The sequence below is a fragment of the Rhea pennata genome, chromosome 5 (assembly GCF_028389875.1).
Source record: "Rhea pennata isolate bPtePen1 chromosome 5, bPtePen1.pri, whole genome shotgun sequence".
NCBI lineage: Eukaryota > Metazoa > Chordata > Aves > Rheiformes > Rheidae > Rhea > Rhea pennata.
The window spans coordinates 24,027,069-24,045,786 of NC_084667.1; the positions used below are offsets into that span (position 1 = coordinate 24,027,069).

General features: G+C 37.1%; 1 protein-coding gene across 1 annotated transcript; it reads right to left on the reverse strand.

Annotated features, from left to right (window-relative positions):
- Window positions 1-339: 339 nt before the first annotated feature.
- CAT (catalase) lies at window positions 340-17,729 on the reverse strand. The gene is made up of 13 exons (XM_062577647.1): window positions 17,508-17,729; window positions 12,759-12,930; window positions 11,667-11,777; window positions 10,314-10,444; window positions 9,482-9,586; window positions 8,351-8,476; window positions 8,016-8,207; window positions 7,106-7,258; window positions 5,807-5,945; window positions 4,419-4,549; window positions 3,795-3,902; window positions 3,095-3,181; window positions 340-2,694 (listed from the first exon to the last, which is right to left on the reverse strand). Exons 1-13 carry the CDS (start codon window positions 17,571-17,573, stop codon window positions 2,629-2,631), a joined length of 1,587 nt encoding a protein of 528 aa, XP_062433631.1. The 5' UTR covers window positions 17,574-17,729; the 3' UTR covers window positions 340-2,628.
- Window positions 17,730-18,718: the final 989 nt, after the last annotated feature.

Below are 18,718 nucleotides of genomic sequence, written 5' to 3' on the forward strand. Positions count from 1 at the left end.
AGGCACTGTTTTATTACAGATCTGGGCAGCCTTCCTTTTTCTGAAGGCATAAGGAATCACTGAAAGAGGAATCTAACAAATAATTTGACAAATTAGAGGTAAGCAGAATTTAGTACTTGCTCCAGGCATGAATACCAAGTGTCAACTTCAAGACCAAGGCCCTTCTTACAGCCAAGGCCTGTGCAGTCCAAATAGTATTTTCAGAAGTTAGTTATTTCCCCCAAAACTTGAACAACTTTTGCGTAATTGCCAAGACACAGCTGAAGCTATGAATCATCTAGATTGTAAGCATGTTTTCAGATGTTATTCAAAAACATAAAAGACAATATGCAACCAAGAGATTTTCAAATTCTTTTATTTCAGAAATAAAGCAAGACAATATTTAGCAGAAACCACCAAAATTAAAGATCAAGTCCAGCTTATTCTTTTCCAAGAGTTATTAGGATTCCATGTTCCAGAAAGAACTATTCTTACTCATTTAAGTGCCTCTTTCAGCTGCTCCTACTAGGATCAGGTAAAATCCACTGACATGCACAGTAAAGCAGACTATCATTTTATCTTATTTTACTGCATCCATAACATAGCACATCAATTTTTCACAACAAGTTAACAGAAATGAGTTTGAGTAAAAGTAGCTTTCTCCAATGCTTCCACTTAATGGGATAACACTTAACACCAATTCTTCTCTATCTCTCTGCTAGCACTTCTTGGAAGGCCAACTCACCCTTAAAAGAACAATATACCACAGGAAGTATTCCTATTTAAAATTCAGTTCAAAGACACACAAACATCCCCAGTATTGAACAGTAAGTTGCTATGACTTGAGAAATTTGTGGAGAATTAGTAGCTAGGCTCCAAAATTCTTTGTATCATCATTCATGCTTCTTGCAATCTAAATGACAGACGCAATACCAGCAAGCAAATAAGGAAAGCAAATATATCAAACTAGAGGTGATGCTGTGGAACTGATATCTGGATTATTCACATATTTACAGCGATTTTTCTTTTGGCAAGGAAAGAGGACAAAAATAGCAGGCCAAATAGTCATTAAAACTGGTTAGAATTTGAGATGCAGCAATGTCCTGGTCCTGCTAAGTGCACTTCAAAGATATTTTGTCTATTATGACTAACCTCAGTGTGCAACAGGTATGACAAATTTTTATCCAAAACTCAATCAGCTTGATTATCCTATAACAGAATAATCCTTTCCAAGTATATACTTAAGGAGAGGAAAAAATCCAGGAGGGATTTTAGCACTTATAAATCAGTAATTTAAGCCTTGCTTTTGTTGTACCCTTTTATGGTAAAGCATTCAGATGCTGATAATGTGCTTTCTTCATCCAAAACTCTATATATTCAAAGATAACTCCAAAAAATTCCATAATGGTCATTCAATCCTTGCTCTAAGTTCTCAAATATAAATACTTTTTTTTGTATCAGTTTCTAAGAGCTAATTGGCAATTATACTCAAAGACTAAAGATAATACTATGCTAAAGAAACTCCTTCAAATCTAAGCAGTAACAAGGAACACTTTTCAGTCCAAAGCTTCTAAATCCTTTTGTACTGATGAAATAAATTGTAAGCACTGGACAGTGGCCTAACATTCATAAAATCAGAGGGGTTTTATACATGCAAATACACATATCACTGTTTCAGTGAAAACGTGATTTTTTTTTGAAAAGAAAACAGCCTCAGCTTGAATAAATAGCAATGTAAGATTATGCCAGTAAAATACAGGATTTCAAAAACTATAGGGAATAGTTTTAAAGCTGCTTGAGCTTGAATTTGGGCAAAATAAGTGTTTATGCTGAGGTTAATTTCACAGAGACTTGAAAAATCAATACTTTCCATTCAAATTCTTAAGACTAGAAAGGACAACTCCCCTCCCCCCAAGAGCTCTTAAGATGTAATTAAGTTTGTAATAAAGCATATGGAGTTAGCAAATATCCTTTCCTATCTCACTTAATTCAGTTATATCTAACACAGTATTAGTAAACATGTAAAGTTTCATTATCCTAAAACAGGTATTAGGAATAAAAATCAATATATATTGAGATTAAACTTCTTAGCTTCATTTATACCATAAGTAACTTGAAATACAGAATATCTTAAGCAAACTATTGCACATGTACTATCTTCCTTTGAATTTCATTTTTGCCTTCCAGAAGTAATGTCTAAAAATACAAAATGTCAATTTTATTAGAAATAACAAGCAATATTAATTAACATGAACCCTAATGATAATCACAGTATCAGCACAGCTCTCTTCCATGATTTAGCAAGAGAAGTTCTGCAATAAAAAAAAAAAAACAAACAAAAACCAATATTTTGATTAAACTTATGCTTGCTTTTAGAAATGAAGGTTTCCTTAATTATAGGTTTCCTTAAAAACATGATACACTGTTAACAAACATTAGAACACTAGTGTTGAAAGGCACCAGGGTTGTTAGCTTGAGTTACTTCCCATTTCCCATACAGGTATAGGCACTTGAAAGCTTAATAAAATCAAGCCTGTAAGACACTTTATATCTGTGCGGAAGTCTGCTACATTCATTAATGTCTTCAACAGGCTGTCCTGCAGTTATGTGGACGCAAAATTCAAGCATAGAGCACATCTGCAGCATGGTTTACAAGTTGGATCTTTCTTCAGCAGACAAATGAGATGCAGATTGCGTGTATGTCCTAATTACATTCTAAAAATGAAGCAAAAGAAATATTCAGAGTAAATCGCATTAAATCTAGTTTAGCAGACTTCAAAAAACTGTATCTTAAAGCAATGATTGTTATTACACATAGCAAACACTGAAATCAAAAAAAATTGAAGTGTTTTATTACCCTCAAAGGACATACAGTCTGAATGATCAGCAATGTCCAGCATTTACAGTTATCTTCCAGAGCCATTACAAAAAACTAAACTGAAATCATTGTAAATCATTAGTTAATCAGCACTTAGATGTCAGAGCGATGTTCGCTATTTTACAATTTTACATGCACTGACTTACTCCACATAAACCAAATGTAACTCAAGACCAGGTCCACAAAAGAAGCTAAAATATTCAGCCAGTCAAAACCCAACTACAGAAATTAGCATACCTTTTTCCCAGTTTCAGCATTGTATTTGTCCAGTAGCGCCTGAACACGGGCACCATAGTCAGGATGAACATCAGTGAAGTTTTTCACCTAAACAAAAAGATAAGAGAAGCAACAAGAATTTTATTCTTCCACTTCAGGTGTATTCTTCATCATCCTTCCTACTCCATGGCCTGCATGTCATAAGGAAAAGGAGAATGAAAATACTTTTTCCAAAATTAACAGTTTAATTCTGACCAGCCAGCAAGGAGATATGAGCATTTTCCATCCAAATTTGTTACATCACATAGGATTCACACTATGGATCTTTCTTGATTAAACAAAATACCATTAGTAAAGAGTGACAATCTCTGAGTTTACCTCCTCTTCCTTATTTAGGCTAAAAACATTATACTTGTAGGCATCTCATTTTTGAAACAGCAAGGTCAAAACATCATGATATACTTGGTCATCAACACTCACTTCATTCTTTCCATTAGGGAGAGAAGTCACCTTTTATTTTACTTATTACTTATATAACTATTTGAGCATATACAAAATATATTATGTAACTCACTCCTGCGTAAGAATCATGAAAGAGTCTTCAGGAAGAATTCCTGAACTTTCACACCATCAGCATATTGCCATTTTGACAAAGCATTAACAGATTGCAAGAAAACATCAAATAAAGAATAAAGGCTACAACAGTGAATAGGCTACTTACAGCTCTCTTTTGAATGAAAAGTTGAGCATCTTTAAGATGATCAGCAATATTTTTACACAGCCTTTCACGTTCATCCTCCTTCAGTACTTTGGTATAGAACACTCGCACCTGATGACAGAAACAAAAGTTTTATTTTGCAATTCTACAAAGCAAGCGATTCCACCACCAGCTGTTAATAACTAACAGATTTTAAAGATTCATTATTGAAAAATAGCTTTCACTTATTAGTCAGACATTTAAAAAACCCACACAACTCAAAAGGGTGTTAATTTGTGTATTTGGCAAGCCTGCTAGCAACCCATTTCTAGTTTGGAAGTCAGTTACTTCTCTAATTGAAACAGATGTGCCATTAGACTCCAATTGAGCAATTTAGGGATTGATGGTATTATGTACATACTCTGGTTTGGATATCTGCAGAAACCAACTACAGGAAGGCTGAAAAAATTAACTAACTGCTCAGAATATGGATAGCAAAGGCTTTTGAGTATCCACTGTCCTGTCAAACATTCAATTATCTGTGAAACAAAGCTGCACAGAGATATTCATAAGAACTGAGCTTAAGATTGTCTAGACATCTTACAAACTTCTGAAATGAATGATGTAAAGCCTTTTCATACATCACACCTGAGACACATTATCTTCATTTGCACTATTGAAGCGCTGCACATCAGTCGAAACAGACATGCGGCTCTCCTTCGCAGTGGGCTGATCTTCTGGACCAGTAAAACTATTTGGATAATAGTTTGGTGCACCACCTGAAAAAAAAAAAAAATCAGATGCCAGCTCTCTTAGATTACTTTAGAAGATAAAAGTATGTTTTACCTTAAAGAACCTAAAAAAGCTATTACCCAATTATGCACTACTTCATATAAAAAAAAGTTGTCAGCATTTTTCTGTCAACATACAGCTCAGCAGGAGTTTGTTATAGTCTCAAGCCAGTGTTTAACAGCACTGGTCAAAAAGAAAGTTTCAAGAACTTTTAAGGAAAAAGGTTACTTTGTTTCATTTGATTTCTGTTTCACAAATAAGGAGGTATGGTCACTCTCACAATACCCTTGCTCAGCCCAGCCAATACTAATTGAGAAAGCCATGGAAGTCATTCAAGTTTCAGTCCAAGCTGTTTCTAAGTTCTTGTTTTCCAAGTATTTCAAACAGGAGAGAAGATACCTTATCAATTAGTATTGTGTTAAGAATGTAGGAAAAAAGTAGGAATGAGCGGTTACTTTCCATACAAAAAAATTAATCAGGTAGGCATTCCTCAAGAATCTGTGTGAGTACCTGTATTACTCAACATATTCAGAAAGGTAGCTGAAAGGTAGCTGAAAAGGTGGCAAATAGTAAGCTGACAGTTTATCTTCCATAAACTTTATTTAAGCTGGTCAAAACCAAAGCTGGCTATTTACAGTGACAGCATGACCTCATGCTAGTAAGTTGAATGAGAATTACATTGTGAACAAAGTTTTATTTGCCATGTAAACAATATGGGAAGGGAAATACTTGTACTTTATACAGGCAAAATCAGGAGCTCTAGAATATGTTACCATCAATCACAAGAGAGCTTTAGTTCACTTGTACAGTTTTAAGCTAATTCACTGTTCATCAGTAATCACAGAGTAAAGGGTATTAGGAATGTCAGACAATGTTAGGGCACTACTGATAAGAGCATTTGGTGGATTTGCAGAAGTGCCATTCTGATCAACTAATCTCAGAAAGGATCTAATAATTTAAGAAAAGGTAAAGTGGTTGACAAAGATTATCAGAAGTACAGAACAGTTTCTATATGAAAGGAAAGAAACTGATAGATTAGAAAGTCTTGAGCTCAGAAAACAGAATGAGTTGTGGAAAAGTAACAAGTAATACTGAAAGATTGACAAGAAAAAGCAACATTTCCTACAGAAAGAAAAACAACATTGAATAAAACTATTTAACAATTATCTTAATTTCCCTGCAAACAATGTCTAAATGTAATGTTGATATTTATGCATATATTGTAAAAGCATTTTCATTAATACCTTGGTTGTCAGACACACACATTGGCCCATCCCTCTGATAATTGGCCACACGAGCTCTGAAGGGACAATTCACAGGAATTTGTAGATAGTTAGGTCCCAGACGGTGTCTATGAGTGTCAGGATATGCAAAAAGACGACCCTAAAATTTGTAAAATATTAATTGCTACTTGCTGAAAGAGACTAAGTGGCATATCAGAGTTCAACACAAAACACCTTAAGTAAAAGGGAAGAGACAGTGGTTCTTTCACATATTTGACACGTTTCAAATTATGTCCAATAGGAGCCTGATAAACACTTGGACTTGAGTCAACTTTGTTGGAAATAACAGTGAAGAACAGCATGTTGTGTAACATTTATGCAGTCCAACCTTTCCTACCAATTACAAACAAGGCTTACTCCAGAATTCTAAGACTACTTTGAAGCAAGAACACAGTTATGCATGCAGAGATGCAAATGGTCATAGAAGCAGTAAGGATTACTAATGTAAGTATTTTCCTGTTTGCTTTCAACCTTAGATCTAAAAAATAGATTAAAATCTGAAATACGCTGAAATATGTACACTGTTTGCTGAACTGAATCTGATGATCTGAATCTAGCTTTTTTAGAGACATCTGTCTACCAACGTTGACTGACTATCACCATCCAGCTTGTGAGAGTAAAGAGAGGCAACACAGAAGAACTGCACAATGGTTAAAGTGTTTACACGCTTAAAAGCATTAAAGTACTTTGGTGCTTCAAAGGACACTCACGGTACCAACCTGTCTATAACCTAAAAAAAAGCACAATGTATAAACATTTGCAACTCCGCAGCTAGTTGAGTTCACTGCAGTCTTACTAGTCTACTTTTACCTGTAAGAACTCTGCAGTCTAACTTCTGAAGAACAGTCTCACATTTTATAATTAGAGGTTACATTTGTATTTCATAGCATTAAGTCCTCCTCTTACCTCCATAGAGGAGTCTACAACCACTAAGATATATGGTAAAACTGAAAAAAAATACTATATCCTTGCTACAGTTTTACCCAGTACTTCTGTCAGACTGATAGATTTCACATTAATTTTGACAGAGGTCACAGATTACATTTATATTTTAGACTTTCTACTCCCTCAGTTCTTTCCTATTCTCTTTATATTTAAAAGTTGGAAGGGCACATCAACAAAAGCCAGTAATTAAACCACCACGGAACAGTTGCTTTTTGTCAGGCTATTTTACACTGTTCTACAACCAGTAATACAAATGCTTGCACAAATAGCAGAATTGTAAACTGTCTAAAAAGTATCATATGCATTTTAGTTTACCTGCAGCATTTTGTCAGGGCTAGGTTCAATACCAGGTGGCATGTTGCTAGGATCAAATGCCATTTGTTCTACCTCAGCAAAGTAATTGACAGGATTCCTGTTCAAGACAAGCTTTCCCACAGGGATAAGAGGGTAGTCACCATGAGGCCAAATCTGTAAGATGTAACAAACATACATTAAAAAAAAAAAAAAAATCAAACTCATTTTACCATTACTTTAAAAAAGCTAAAGCTGTCCAGAAATTTCTGATCAAGAAAATACCTTACTAAAATAAAAATTTTGATAATAAGCATTTTGAGTAAAGTCATACTTCAAGCCTTTCACAATTCATCCAGAGTATTCCTTCAACTTATTTCATCATCATAGCATAATTTCAGCACTTGAATCCTTAAAAAAAATAGCTACAGGCACTTGAAAAAAACTACTTAAGAATGCAGTGTTGTAGGTAAAACTGGTAGTATGAGCTGTTTTCAGCTACTTCAAAACAGTCAGCTTAACTAGCCTTTTCTTTGACATTTTAGTACAAACTTTGAAATCTTTTCTTCTGCAGGTTTCTAGATTAAGTAACTGAGGGAAAAGGGTATTCAAAATTCCAGTGAAGGTTTAATCCATGAAATTAAATTGTCTTCATTCTTGTCTGATATGTTTAACAAGCACTTAATCTACAAGATTTGACTCATCCTGAGCAACAATAAGCAGTACATTTAGAGGAGGGAGGGAGGAATAAGAAGAAAGGACAAACTTCTGTTAAGGCACTATACTGAAACTTTAAAAAAAAAAAAAAAAGGATAAGATGCATAACATAACACTGTTTTCCTATGCATGGATGAGTTCAGTTCTGGCATTTCCTACATTTTGAATTCATAATCTTTAAATTGAAACTGAATATTCATAATAGCATCAGAAATACCTTAGTTAAATCAAAAGGATTAAATGGAAACTTCTCTGCTTCCTCAAATGTCATAACTTGAATGTAGAAGGACCATGACGGATAGTTTCCCTTGGCAATGGCATTGTAAAGATCACGTATTCCATAATCAGGATCAGTAGAAGCCAATCTTCCTGCTTCTTCAGCAGGAAGGTTTTTGATGCCCTGATCAGTCTAAGTACAATAAGAACAGTGACACCAGTTACAATACGCATAAAGCATTACAGAAGTCACCGATAAGGTGTATATTAACAATCTTTAGACTTTTTTAATCCAATATACATATTTCCAATAGGTAAATGCAAAAATTAATATACCTTCACATGGAATTTGCAATAAACTGCTTTTCCACTGGCATTAACCAGTTTGAATGTATGTGATCCATATCCATTCATATGGCGAAATCCATCAGGAATACCACGATCACTGAACAAGAAAGACACCTAAAGAGAAGGATCCAACAGTATTAATAGAATCTCCAGTTCAAGGATGAAGGTGACTATTTAAGACAAAGTACATTTATAAATCTGTAACACTAAGTTATATTAATGTTACGACTTCCTAGAAAATTCCTTAACACTTTTAATGAACTAAGACACCTTAGAAGTTGCTCATACAATGAGGACATGAGTTAAAAAAATTAAAGCATTACGTCCCTGTGATGTATTCAGTGAAGTGCAAGACATGAACCTGAGGATAATGTTATGATTTTCCCTATAAGCACAGTGCAGCTAGGTACAGATAAGTTACAAACAAAAATGACAGTTTTTCATGTTAAAGACAAACAACAAGTTCTTAACCAAACTCTTCAGTCAATAAATACCATGCAAAACTACTGAAAGTGCTGTTTTTCTTTAAGTTTACGATCACACATAACACTTGTGATGCTTCTTTTCCCAATCAGTAGTTATTGAAAAAGGTTCTGTGTAAGCACTTAAAACAAAAAAAAAAAAAAAAAAAAAAAAAATCCAAAGAACCTATTTTCAATTTTACACTAGCTTGAAGGATTAAGTAAATAGAATTAGAAGGCATTGTGCATTCTAGTTCAACTCCAAAGAGAACCAGTGTATTAAACAGTATACAGCTTTATGTAAACTTAGCATCACACTCCCAGTATTTTGCTCTTTAACATTTAATATGCATACACATTATTAATCAATACTTCTACTGCTTTATTATTAGAAAACTAAGAACACTCCCTTCATTCCTACATAAAATAGGACTGTGAAAACAAGAATCCTACATATTTCAGAGGGTCAATAAAAAAGTAAAATTAGAAATGTAACTAACAGGCTGAGAAGTTATTGTAGACCTTTGGCCTTTACTGTTCCTAAAAGATGTGGATTTCCAGACAAAACATGAAACTGATTAAAAAGACAAACACATCTGCATTCTCATAACTTATGATTTTCTTAAGCACAGAAAATAGATTCAAAAAAGGACTTTACTTGATGCAGAGACTCAGGGCGAAGACTCCAGAAGTCCCACACCATATCTGGATCCTTCAAATGAGTCTGAGGGTTCCTCTTTTGGCTATGAATGAAGGATGGAAACTAAGTTGTCCAGAAAAGAAAAAAAGACATGATTTTTTTTTTTTAATACCCTTTAGTCTACTGAAGCAATAAACTGAAAGTTGAGACAAAGCAGTAAGACCACAAGTCTTCCCATCATCATTCTACCTCCTGGAACCAAATTCAGCCCTAATTTTTCTGGTTTGACTGCGAAGGTGAAGTATTTATAGTCAGGATAATAGTATTAAGAAAGAAAATTCAGTTTGACAGATGAAGTGAGACAAAAATTCTGAATCTGGATATATGAACTAGACTGAATAAGGAACTTCTCTACAGTACAACTCCACTCTAAAGAAAAGCCCCCTAACACATGTAAAGTGCAAACTTGTACTAATAGACAAAATTATCAGCTTTCATAAGGACTTATAGAAACTTGAAATTTAAAAAAGCCTAAGAAATAAACAAAATCTAGAGTAAAAAAGGCTAATTCCAACACTAGTGAAGCCTATCAGATCTGAAACAAAAATATGAAGAACGAGGAGAATGAAGTTACTTGCACACTAGCACATATAACAGCAGAATAGTTATTTGCAGAATAAAAAACAACATAAGTAATCAAGTATTAATTCTTAAAACACAAACATTTGGAACATCTACTGAGCAGACTTTAAAAACATGCCAATATAGTTTTTGCTTTTCAATGAAGCAGAGATGTAAATGAACTTTTGGACTCTTTCACAAGTTATCCTCATCTTAAGCTCTTACTTACCAACATTGCATCTCGAATAAAGAAAATAGGAGTATTATTGCCCACAAGATCCCAGTTGCCCTCCTCTGTATAGAATTTCATTGCAAAGCCTCGAGGGTCTCGAACTGTATCAGCTGACCCAGACTCTCCAGCTTGAACAAACACATGAACATATATAAGCATTAGGAAGAAAAACTAAGAGCAGAACTTGCATTATCAGTAGCAGAGTCAATACTGAATTATAAGGCTCAACTAAAACAGAACGTAAAGTCTGCTAATTAAAGTGTAACTCTCAATGTGAAAGCTCTTATTTTGAAGGTAGCTACATAAATAGCGAGCCTTAAAGGCAACTTACTATAGTAAGAGTTGCAACCCTTTAAATTCCATTTCTGCTTTACCCAAAACAATTCTTCCAGTGGATAATTTTATCCTAGAGGAAAAAATCCCTACCATGTCTGAGCAAAAGTGTTCTGGAAACATCTAGAAACAGCTAATGCTAACTGTCACGATGAAATAACTAGGACATTCATTTTCTCATGAAAAATGAGCTGTATACTATAAAATAGCTAGGAGGAAACATGTTCTAACAGAGCAGGGAAAGGAAAGGTGAAGAGATGCAACAGCCTGCTTCAGAATATTGTCCATGCATTAAACTCAGGTACCTGTCTCTTCTATATAGATACGTACCATGACCCCTTAAATTTTCACTACATAGGGAAATACTAGTTAGACTGAACTGCAGTTCCTTGAGCCGTGTGGAACTCTTGTTAATACTACTACCAGAAGTGAACCCTCATTAAGATTTTTTTTGCTTTTAAATATAGATAGTGGTAACTAAGCATTTTTCTAGGTACAAGGTATTGGACATAATGTATGTTTACCTAACATCATTTAGGACTTCCTAATTTAATGTATTCAGCTCTTTAGAAAAAGCAGTCTTTTGGAATGCTATTCTTTGTCATTGTATTTTCTTTACAGCATTCATCACTAAGAACATTCCCACAAGGTAAGAGATGGTAAGAGATAACAGGTCTTTAATTTTCAAGGACACAGTTGCAGCATGCAAGCACTGATCATGGTCCACCCAGAAGGAAAGCAGGCTTTCCTCAAAACTAGAAATAGCTCGCTCAGACTACCCTTTCTCACACATTCTTGAAAGGAATACTATTTATAGAGGGCTTTTCCACAACGCAACAGAAGCTGCTCAAAATTACTCAAGGTTTTATAACTTAAATGAAATTCATAGAAGATGACTTACATGACAGAAAGATATATCAAACTATTCTAGTGTACAAAACAAGAGTTCTACAAAGTGTATATACTGATATCAATTACAGTACACATGTAAGATACAAAATAAGTTTAGAGATTTACCAACAGTGGAGAATCGTATAGCAATTGGAGTTCTCTTTCCAATGTGTTCAAACACTTTTGCCTTACAGTATTTGGTAATATCATGAGTCACTTCAAAATAGCCAAAGGCTCCTGTAAAAAAAGTAATTAAAAAAAAGATCCTGATTCTGCCTTTTCAATTACAGCACATCTGTTATTCCATTACAGTCAAACATAACCTTCACTTAAAACATGGAAATTCACAAATTTAAACAGAATCTATACATTAAAATATTTCATACTTAGTTTTCACTTAAAGACCTTCACTTAACGCAGAAAGCACTGGTTGTACAGTCCTTCCCCTCCCCATCCTTTACTGCTTCCAGAAAATGTTGACAGTGATTTGATCTCACTTCTGAGAGAGGTAACACACTGTGGCTTTTGGAGGCTTTTCTGCCAATAGTTTCCATGTTTGTCTCAGACCAATGCAAATACTTCTTCAATTCTGATCTGTGCTGCAATATTGTTGTTCCATCTTTAAACTAGATGAAGCAATAAAGTTTTTCCTAGCCCCACAAGGGAACCTTTCCCTTACACTCATATTACAAGATTTGTCTCATTCTCTTGTTGTAGAGCAATTATAACAAAATCAGAAGTCAGTGCTATTCTACAGGGATCAATAAAAAATGTAAACTGAGTTCTGCTTTTTTTTTTTTTTTTTTTGGAGGACAGAAGGAGGTTGTATTTTTTAATACTAGGTATATTAGTGCTTTGACAAGTACAACAGATTATATAAACATCTGATGATATAGAAAGACTTTTCAGTGCATCAAATTTTGTCATTGACCACTGGCATAAAGATAAAGACTGGTTTAAATTTTATCAAGAATGGCAATTCTATAATATATTAACCATTTACTAAGACATCCTCAGTAATGATGTCAAAGGTTTTCATTGCTTAACTTCACATGCTTGATCCATCAACCTTTGGATCAAAGATCCAAAGTAGTTCCTCTAAAGCAAGCCTTACTTGTTCTCCTCACTGTTGTTCACATACAACTATCAATCTATTAACTCTAGGACTTTCTACAGCCTAACTCTCCACAGAGAAAAAGTAGGTGTTTAAAAACATACCTGCTCCTTTTGCATGCACAACTCTTTCAGGAATCCTCTCTCTGTCAAAATGAGCCATCTCATCAGTGAAAACAACATCCTGAACAAGAAGAGGCCCACGTGGCCCTACTGTCAGGGAATTAAGCTTATCCCCTACTGGGTTCCCAGAACCAGTGGTCAAGACATCTGGTTTCTGAAAGCAAAACACAGTAAATATTACAGGGATTAAGAACCATGTACCTTTAAGCCACACAATGTGCATATTGATCAACAGGTATGTATCACATGACATACAAAAGCACACATGCACAGAAATGGTACAGGTTTCTGGAATCAGCCACATAAACCATGGATGGTCTAACTACGGCAGCACAGTACTAGAACTGGGGCTGCTAAAGGAGGGGAATGAAAGTCACATATAATACAAGAATAGTATTTGTTAAGCTGTTGTATCTCACTTAAAAAAACAAAAAGTGACTAGCCTAAACCATAACTTAAGCTTCAGTACAGTCTCCTCTTAGTCTACATAATATTTAAAGCCTATGCAAGTGTGCCATTCAACATTTGGAGGTAAAAGGGGTAGGGATGAAAAAGAGAATTAAAGGAAGAGATATTACCAAGCAGTTGCTGGAAAGTAATCAGGGAAAAGAAAGGAAAGAAGAAATAAGAAGGTAATGTGGACACAAGAATGAAGTCATTGAAAGAGCTATAGACACACATGATAAAGACACAATGGTACCCATAACTACTATGGATCCAGAAGAACTACAGAGAACACCACAGGTAGGAGCACAGTCATCTTTAGTCATCAATAGTCATCTTTCTAGACTTGCAACCACTGAAGGACTAGGATTAAGATAAAGCCTAAGCAGTCCTGCTATTGATAAATGCCCTATCCAAAGGACAGTAAACCTGTTAAAAAAAACACTAGAACAATTGTCTTTTAAGAAACTGCCCAATAGTAGTACTCTTCCCTTTCTCCTCTCTGACATACCTAGTCTAAGTTAAGCATCCTTGCAGGCTAATTAGAACTGCAGCACCTGATAAGGCAGGACTAACCCCATATCTGAAAAAATAACCACTCCAAAATTCTCAAGAAAATATGTTGAAATTCCACAGCACGTTGACTTTAACACTTTGAATGTATTCCCACTTTCTTTTTAAGAAAGTATCTTCATTACATATGAGTTCATGTGCTCCACTAAGGCAACATGTGATACTCAGCAAAATAGGACTGAAACATGCAGTAAGAGAAGGTATATAAGCTCCAGAAACTATGTCTGAACTAAACAAAATGAATGTAGTATAACTTGACTGATCAGACCTATTCTTGCAGATGTTAGCTGTTCCTGGAGCATATTTATTAACTGTTCAGAGTTAATATCAAAGAAGTTAGAGCAAGCAAGAGCTTGCAACAGAACAAGCACAAATATTTAAGTGTCAGATTATGACCAGTTAACACTAAATCCACTGTTACATGTTGCATTAAACTGACATACATTCATGCTCTCCATTCATAACACCCTTCCTCCTGCCATTCTGCAGAGGCATCCATGTAGCTACACCACAGAACTGCACAAGGATAAGACTAACTCACCCCCTACTAACTCCTGCTCCTTCTTCTAATGTTCTATAAATTAAAAGAGTGATGGAGACAAGAGAAAAGTAACTGCTGAGAAGATTTTCATTATTGTATAGAAGAATTTTGTGGTCTCAAGTTTAACACTGACAATCTAAGCCCTTTCTTCAATGGCTTTAATCCTCCCACTATAAACTGGTGAAAATTTCCACACATGTTTAATGGAAGGGTATACTGCACAGGACTAGCCTCCAGGTGGTGGGATTTTGTGTTTTATAAAAGCATGTTACAAGACAAGGGAAAAACAATAATTCATACCTATACCCAGCCAGAGATCTGAATGGAGTAAAACATGTAGGAAGAGTAACAAACCTTTGCTTAGCTCAGGTATATCAATAACCATGTAATAGACAACACTGACATAACTGCATTTCCAGAATGTTCTTAGTATACAATATGTACTACCCTAGCTGGCTTGAGCTTCCAAAGCTTCATCCTTCCTGCACTATTTAATTAGATATAAGCATAAATTTAACTTCTGTATTACTTCAAGGTGTTTGAAATACAAACCTATATTGAAATTTGTACAAGCATTTGAAAAATTGCTTGTTCAGAAACTTACAGGGGAGTAGTTACAGCTGAAGCTGTAGTTCAAGTATTCTTAAATCATCCATTTGAATCAAAACATTATAACTCTCAAGAGAAGGATGTGAAAGCAGCAACTGTTCTTCCTTTTCTTTCCACTACTTCTATATCACTTACTGGAAAATTTCTTGTCTTTCATTTTGCTCACCTTTAAATGAACCAAAGAAAGTTATTTCAGTGCTCAATTAAAAAATTATCTAGTCAGACTGCATCAGAAGTTCTCCCATTCTGAGTCAGTCTAAGAGTTCAACTTCTTAAAACATTATCCTAATATAAAGGCCCCGTAAAACTTTGTATAACAAAATTAAACTTTGTAATGCAATGAAAAACAATGCATCACAAAAAGCAACCTAGGATTTCGCATTTTGCCAACCTCCTTGTGATGCCATTCTTTATAGACTTTATATCCATCTTTCCCCAGGGTTCTACATGAACATAGAGGCTTCAATTTAATCTTCATTGTAAGGGTAGAAATTGTCTATGCAGCTTGAGCATTACTGACAAATTCTGAAAGCTAAAGTTCTAAGAGAAGAAAACTTGGAGATTGGATTGCGACACTTTCGAAAATGAGACATAGGTTTTTCAGACTCCTTAAGTCCATAGCATTTTTAAAGCAACTTATATTCATGTCATCTTAAGGCAGAGTTCAAGTTTCACTCATTCCAGAAAAGCTATGTGGAACTAGAGCCCTCTTTATCCTGGAGTTCTGTTCTAAATTCTCAGTAATCCAGGAGGTTTAAGTAGGCACTTACAGAACTATCATTCTGGTAGAGCTATACTTATACACACACCTATACCTTCTGCTTTATAAAACCCTTGTAAGAGCATGGAAAGAGACAGATCAGAAAGAAAAAAAAAAAACATTTATCCTTTCTTTTAAAAGAGATGCTTTTCACCTACACTTACAATATCACCTTTAGTGTGATTACCTCAAGGAGGAGAAGAGAAAAAAAATTAAAATGGACTGCATAATAGTTTTAAACTACACATACAGAGAAGAATAAAGGTCTGTAAAGGTAATACAGCCCATTTCAAATTAATATGCTTTAATGTTGCCTGAAAAAATAATTTTTCCTACAATGTTACTGCCTAAAGCTAGTACAAATAAAGTAGCTACAAATCACAATTAGTTTTTTGAAAATAAAGCCATCAAAAATTTAGAGTTTTACAGATGCCCTGTATCTCCTGTAAGGAGTCACACCTGCCGAAAGGATCTTTATGCACGTTGACAGAAGTATAAGCAGTTTTTCCCAAACTGTCAGATATGTTCATTTAGTTTCAGGAAAGCGTTTATGCATGGCACACAAGATGAGTTTTATCAGTATATAGAGGAAAAAAAATACTAGTTTCAAGAACTCTCCTACTACTTTCAGATTTAATGGCTACATTTTCATATGGTTAAGAATTGTAAACAGTCAGAATCTTAAAAGATAAGAACTTTCAAATCAGTATGTTTCTTTCATTACAGCACTAAGGTCCTGTGACAGAAAGAAGAGAAACAAAGTCAGGAGAGTTTTAGTCACAGCTGTTTTAAATGTTATACACTAAAGTACATACAGGCACTACTGATACTTTGTACCAGTCACTTTAAAATTCTAATACACCTTTCCATCTTCAGGTCTCATGACTCCTTGTGAAACAGACTCTAAGCTGCCTCCCAGTCTTTGGATCAACCTCAGCCTATGTACAAACATTGCTTTTAGCCCAGATTCCAGCTTCTTTGTAACAAACTACTGCTCAAGGTTCAAGAGTAAGAGCATTACAAAACTCACTAGAATAACAGGACAAAGTCCCAAATACTGTCCTTACAGGTAATCTCTTTTCAAATCCCAGGAATGCAGTTTTCATATAACACCTTCCACAGGAGAGTGAACTAGAAAGCTGTGTTTTGTAAGACGGGTGCTTGCTTAGTATGATCAGCAGAGAAAGCACTTCATTTCAGACATGCAGTCCTATGAAACTATATATAATAGGAACTGAGAGCATGATTTATTTGAGGACGAGGAAGGGCAATAAACCAGCACTGTATTTATTTGTTTACCTAAATATACTTAATTCTACATGCTTAGAAGATTTAAATCATGAAACCACACGATCCATAGAACGACGCTTATTAACCGCTTGCAGCAATCCACTTTGCAATTTGGTAAACAAATCCCCACGTGCCAGCCGGACGCGCCCTATTTAACGCTATTCCCCAGTTACATTTCCCACGGGAGGCCGCGCGCGAGCGGAGCTGCAGTCGCCAGCACCGCACGCGAGACGGGAGCGGGAAGCCTCGCAGAGCCGAGGGGCCGCAGGCAGGCCGGCCCGCCCACCCCCCACCTGCGGGCTCGGCCGGGCCCCCCGGCCGCGGCCCCGCTCCGGCCGCCTCCGCCGGGCGGGGCGCCAGCCTCAAGGGCGGCGGGGGAGCCGCAACGCCGCCGCCGCGCCCCGGGCTGCCGCCCCGCGCCTCCACTCGCCCCCCCAGCAGGGCGGCGCCGGCCCCGCTGCGCCCGTCACCGCGCCGCGGCCAGCGCGCCCCGACGGCGGGCCCTGGCGAGTACCTGCGAGCCCCGCTGGCCCTGCCACTGCTTCAGCTGGTCCGCGGCGCTGTCCCGCCCGTCAGCCATTTTGCGAGCTCAGGAGCCCCCCAGGCAGGAAGACCGGGTGCGGAGAGAAGCGCAGGGCGGCCCGAGGCGCTACCAGCGAGGAGGCGGTGGCGGCGGCGCGGGACGGGCCCGGACACCCGCAGCTCCGCGCGACGCGTCCCGCCAACGCCCACGCGGCAGGCGGGAGCCCTGCCGCGACGCCTTATAACGCAGCGCTGCGCCCACCCCGCCCTCCACCGCCTCGACCAATAGCCCCGCGCCCAGGAGGCAACGCGAGCTCTGAGTGGTCCAAAGAAACGTCAATCAGAAAAGTAGCGCGCTCCCCCCCCCGCTCCCCCTCCCCTCCCCTCCCCTGCCCTCCCGGTCAAAGGGTGCCCGTGAGGCGCCGCGTGCAGGGGGCGCGGGGCGGTGGCGGTTGGGGTGTCCCGCTCCGCCCCGTGGGCCGGGCCGGGCCGGGCCGGGCCGGGATAAGGGCGAGCGGAGCGCAGAGGGATCTTCCACCCCTCGCGCGGGGAAGCGTTTCCCTGCTACTCAAATTTGAGCGCGTGTCGTTAGCTAGACGGTGGTGTGTTAAGTATCTTAATTCTTGCCATGTGTTTTGAAGTATCAGGGCTTTCTAAAAGTGCTGACTAGGGAGAGTTTATATGGGAGAGTAGGGAATTACAGGTTGAGGACACTGTGGAAACAGCAGTTGCTTAAAGAGCTTCAGAGGTAGGGCTGTTTCAGTTGTGAAATCAAAGGCTCCAGGTGTGTGTTAGAGTTAATTCTATCCTCATGTGTATCTGTGCTTAAAATGAGCTTAAAAGTGATGTATCAAAATTAGTCATAATCCATAATCCATAGGCACCCAACAGCAAGCAGTATTTCTTTGGAGGCCTGAGCTTGTAACCTTAACACACAAACACACCAGAAAAGCAATTTAACTACCATTTCACATGACCAGCAGTTTACTCATTCAAACTTAAGTGCTGTTCTTCCATACAATTTGTATGGGCTTAAGATGTCTGTTTTATAAAAGTAGTCGTTTCATAAGGAAAGACTGAGTGACTGGTCCTATAGACTTAAAATTGGAGTGTAGATAAATATTTGTAAAAATCAAGGCATTGATCTTTTTGCTTAACCAAACTTTTTCATGGAGAGTTTTTGTTTGCTTTGCCTTTAAAGTT

Excerpts from the sequence above, each read along its gene's own strand:
- CAT (XM_062577647.1), bottom strand. The coding sequence starts at position 17,573 with ATGGCTGACGGGCGGGACAGCGCCGCGGACCAGCTGAAGCAGTGGCAG. Across the intron at positions 5,946-7,105 it reads GCCCTGACAAAATGCTGCAG|GGTCGTCTTTTTGCATATCC; the intron begins GTAAACTAAAAT and ends TACAAATTTTAG. Across the intron at positions 3,903-4,418 it reads ATGAAGATAATGTGTCTCAG|GTGCGAGTGTTCTATACCAA; the intron begins GTGTGATGTATG and ends TTCTGTCATCAG.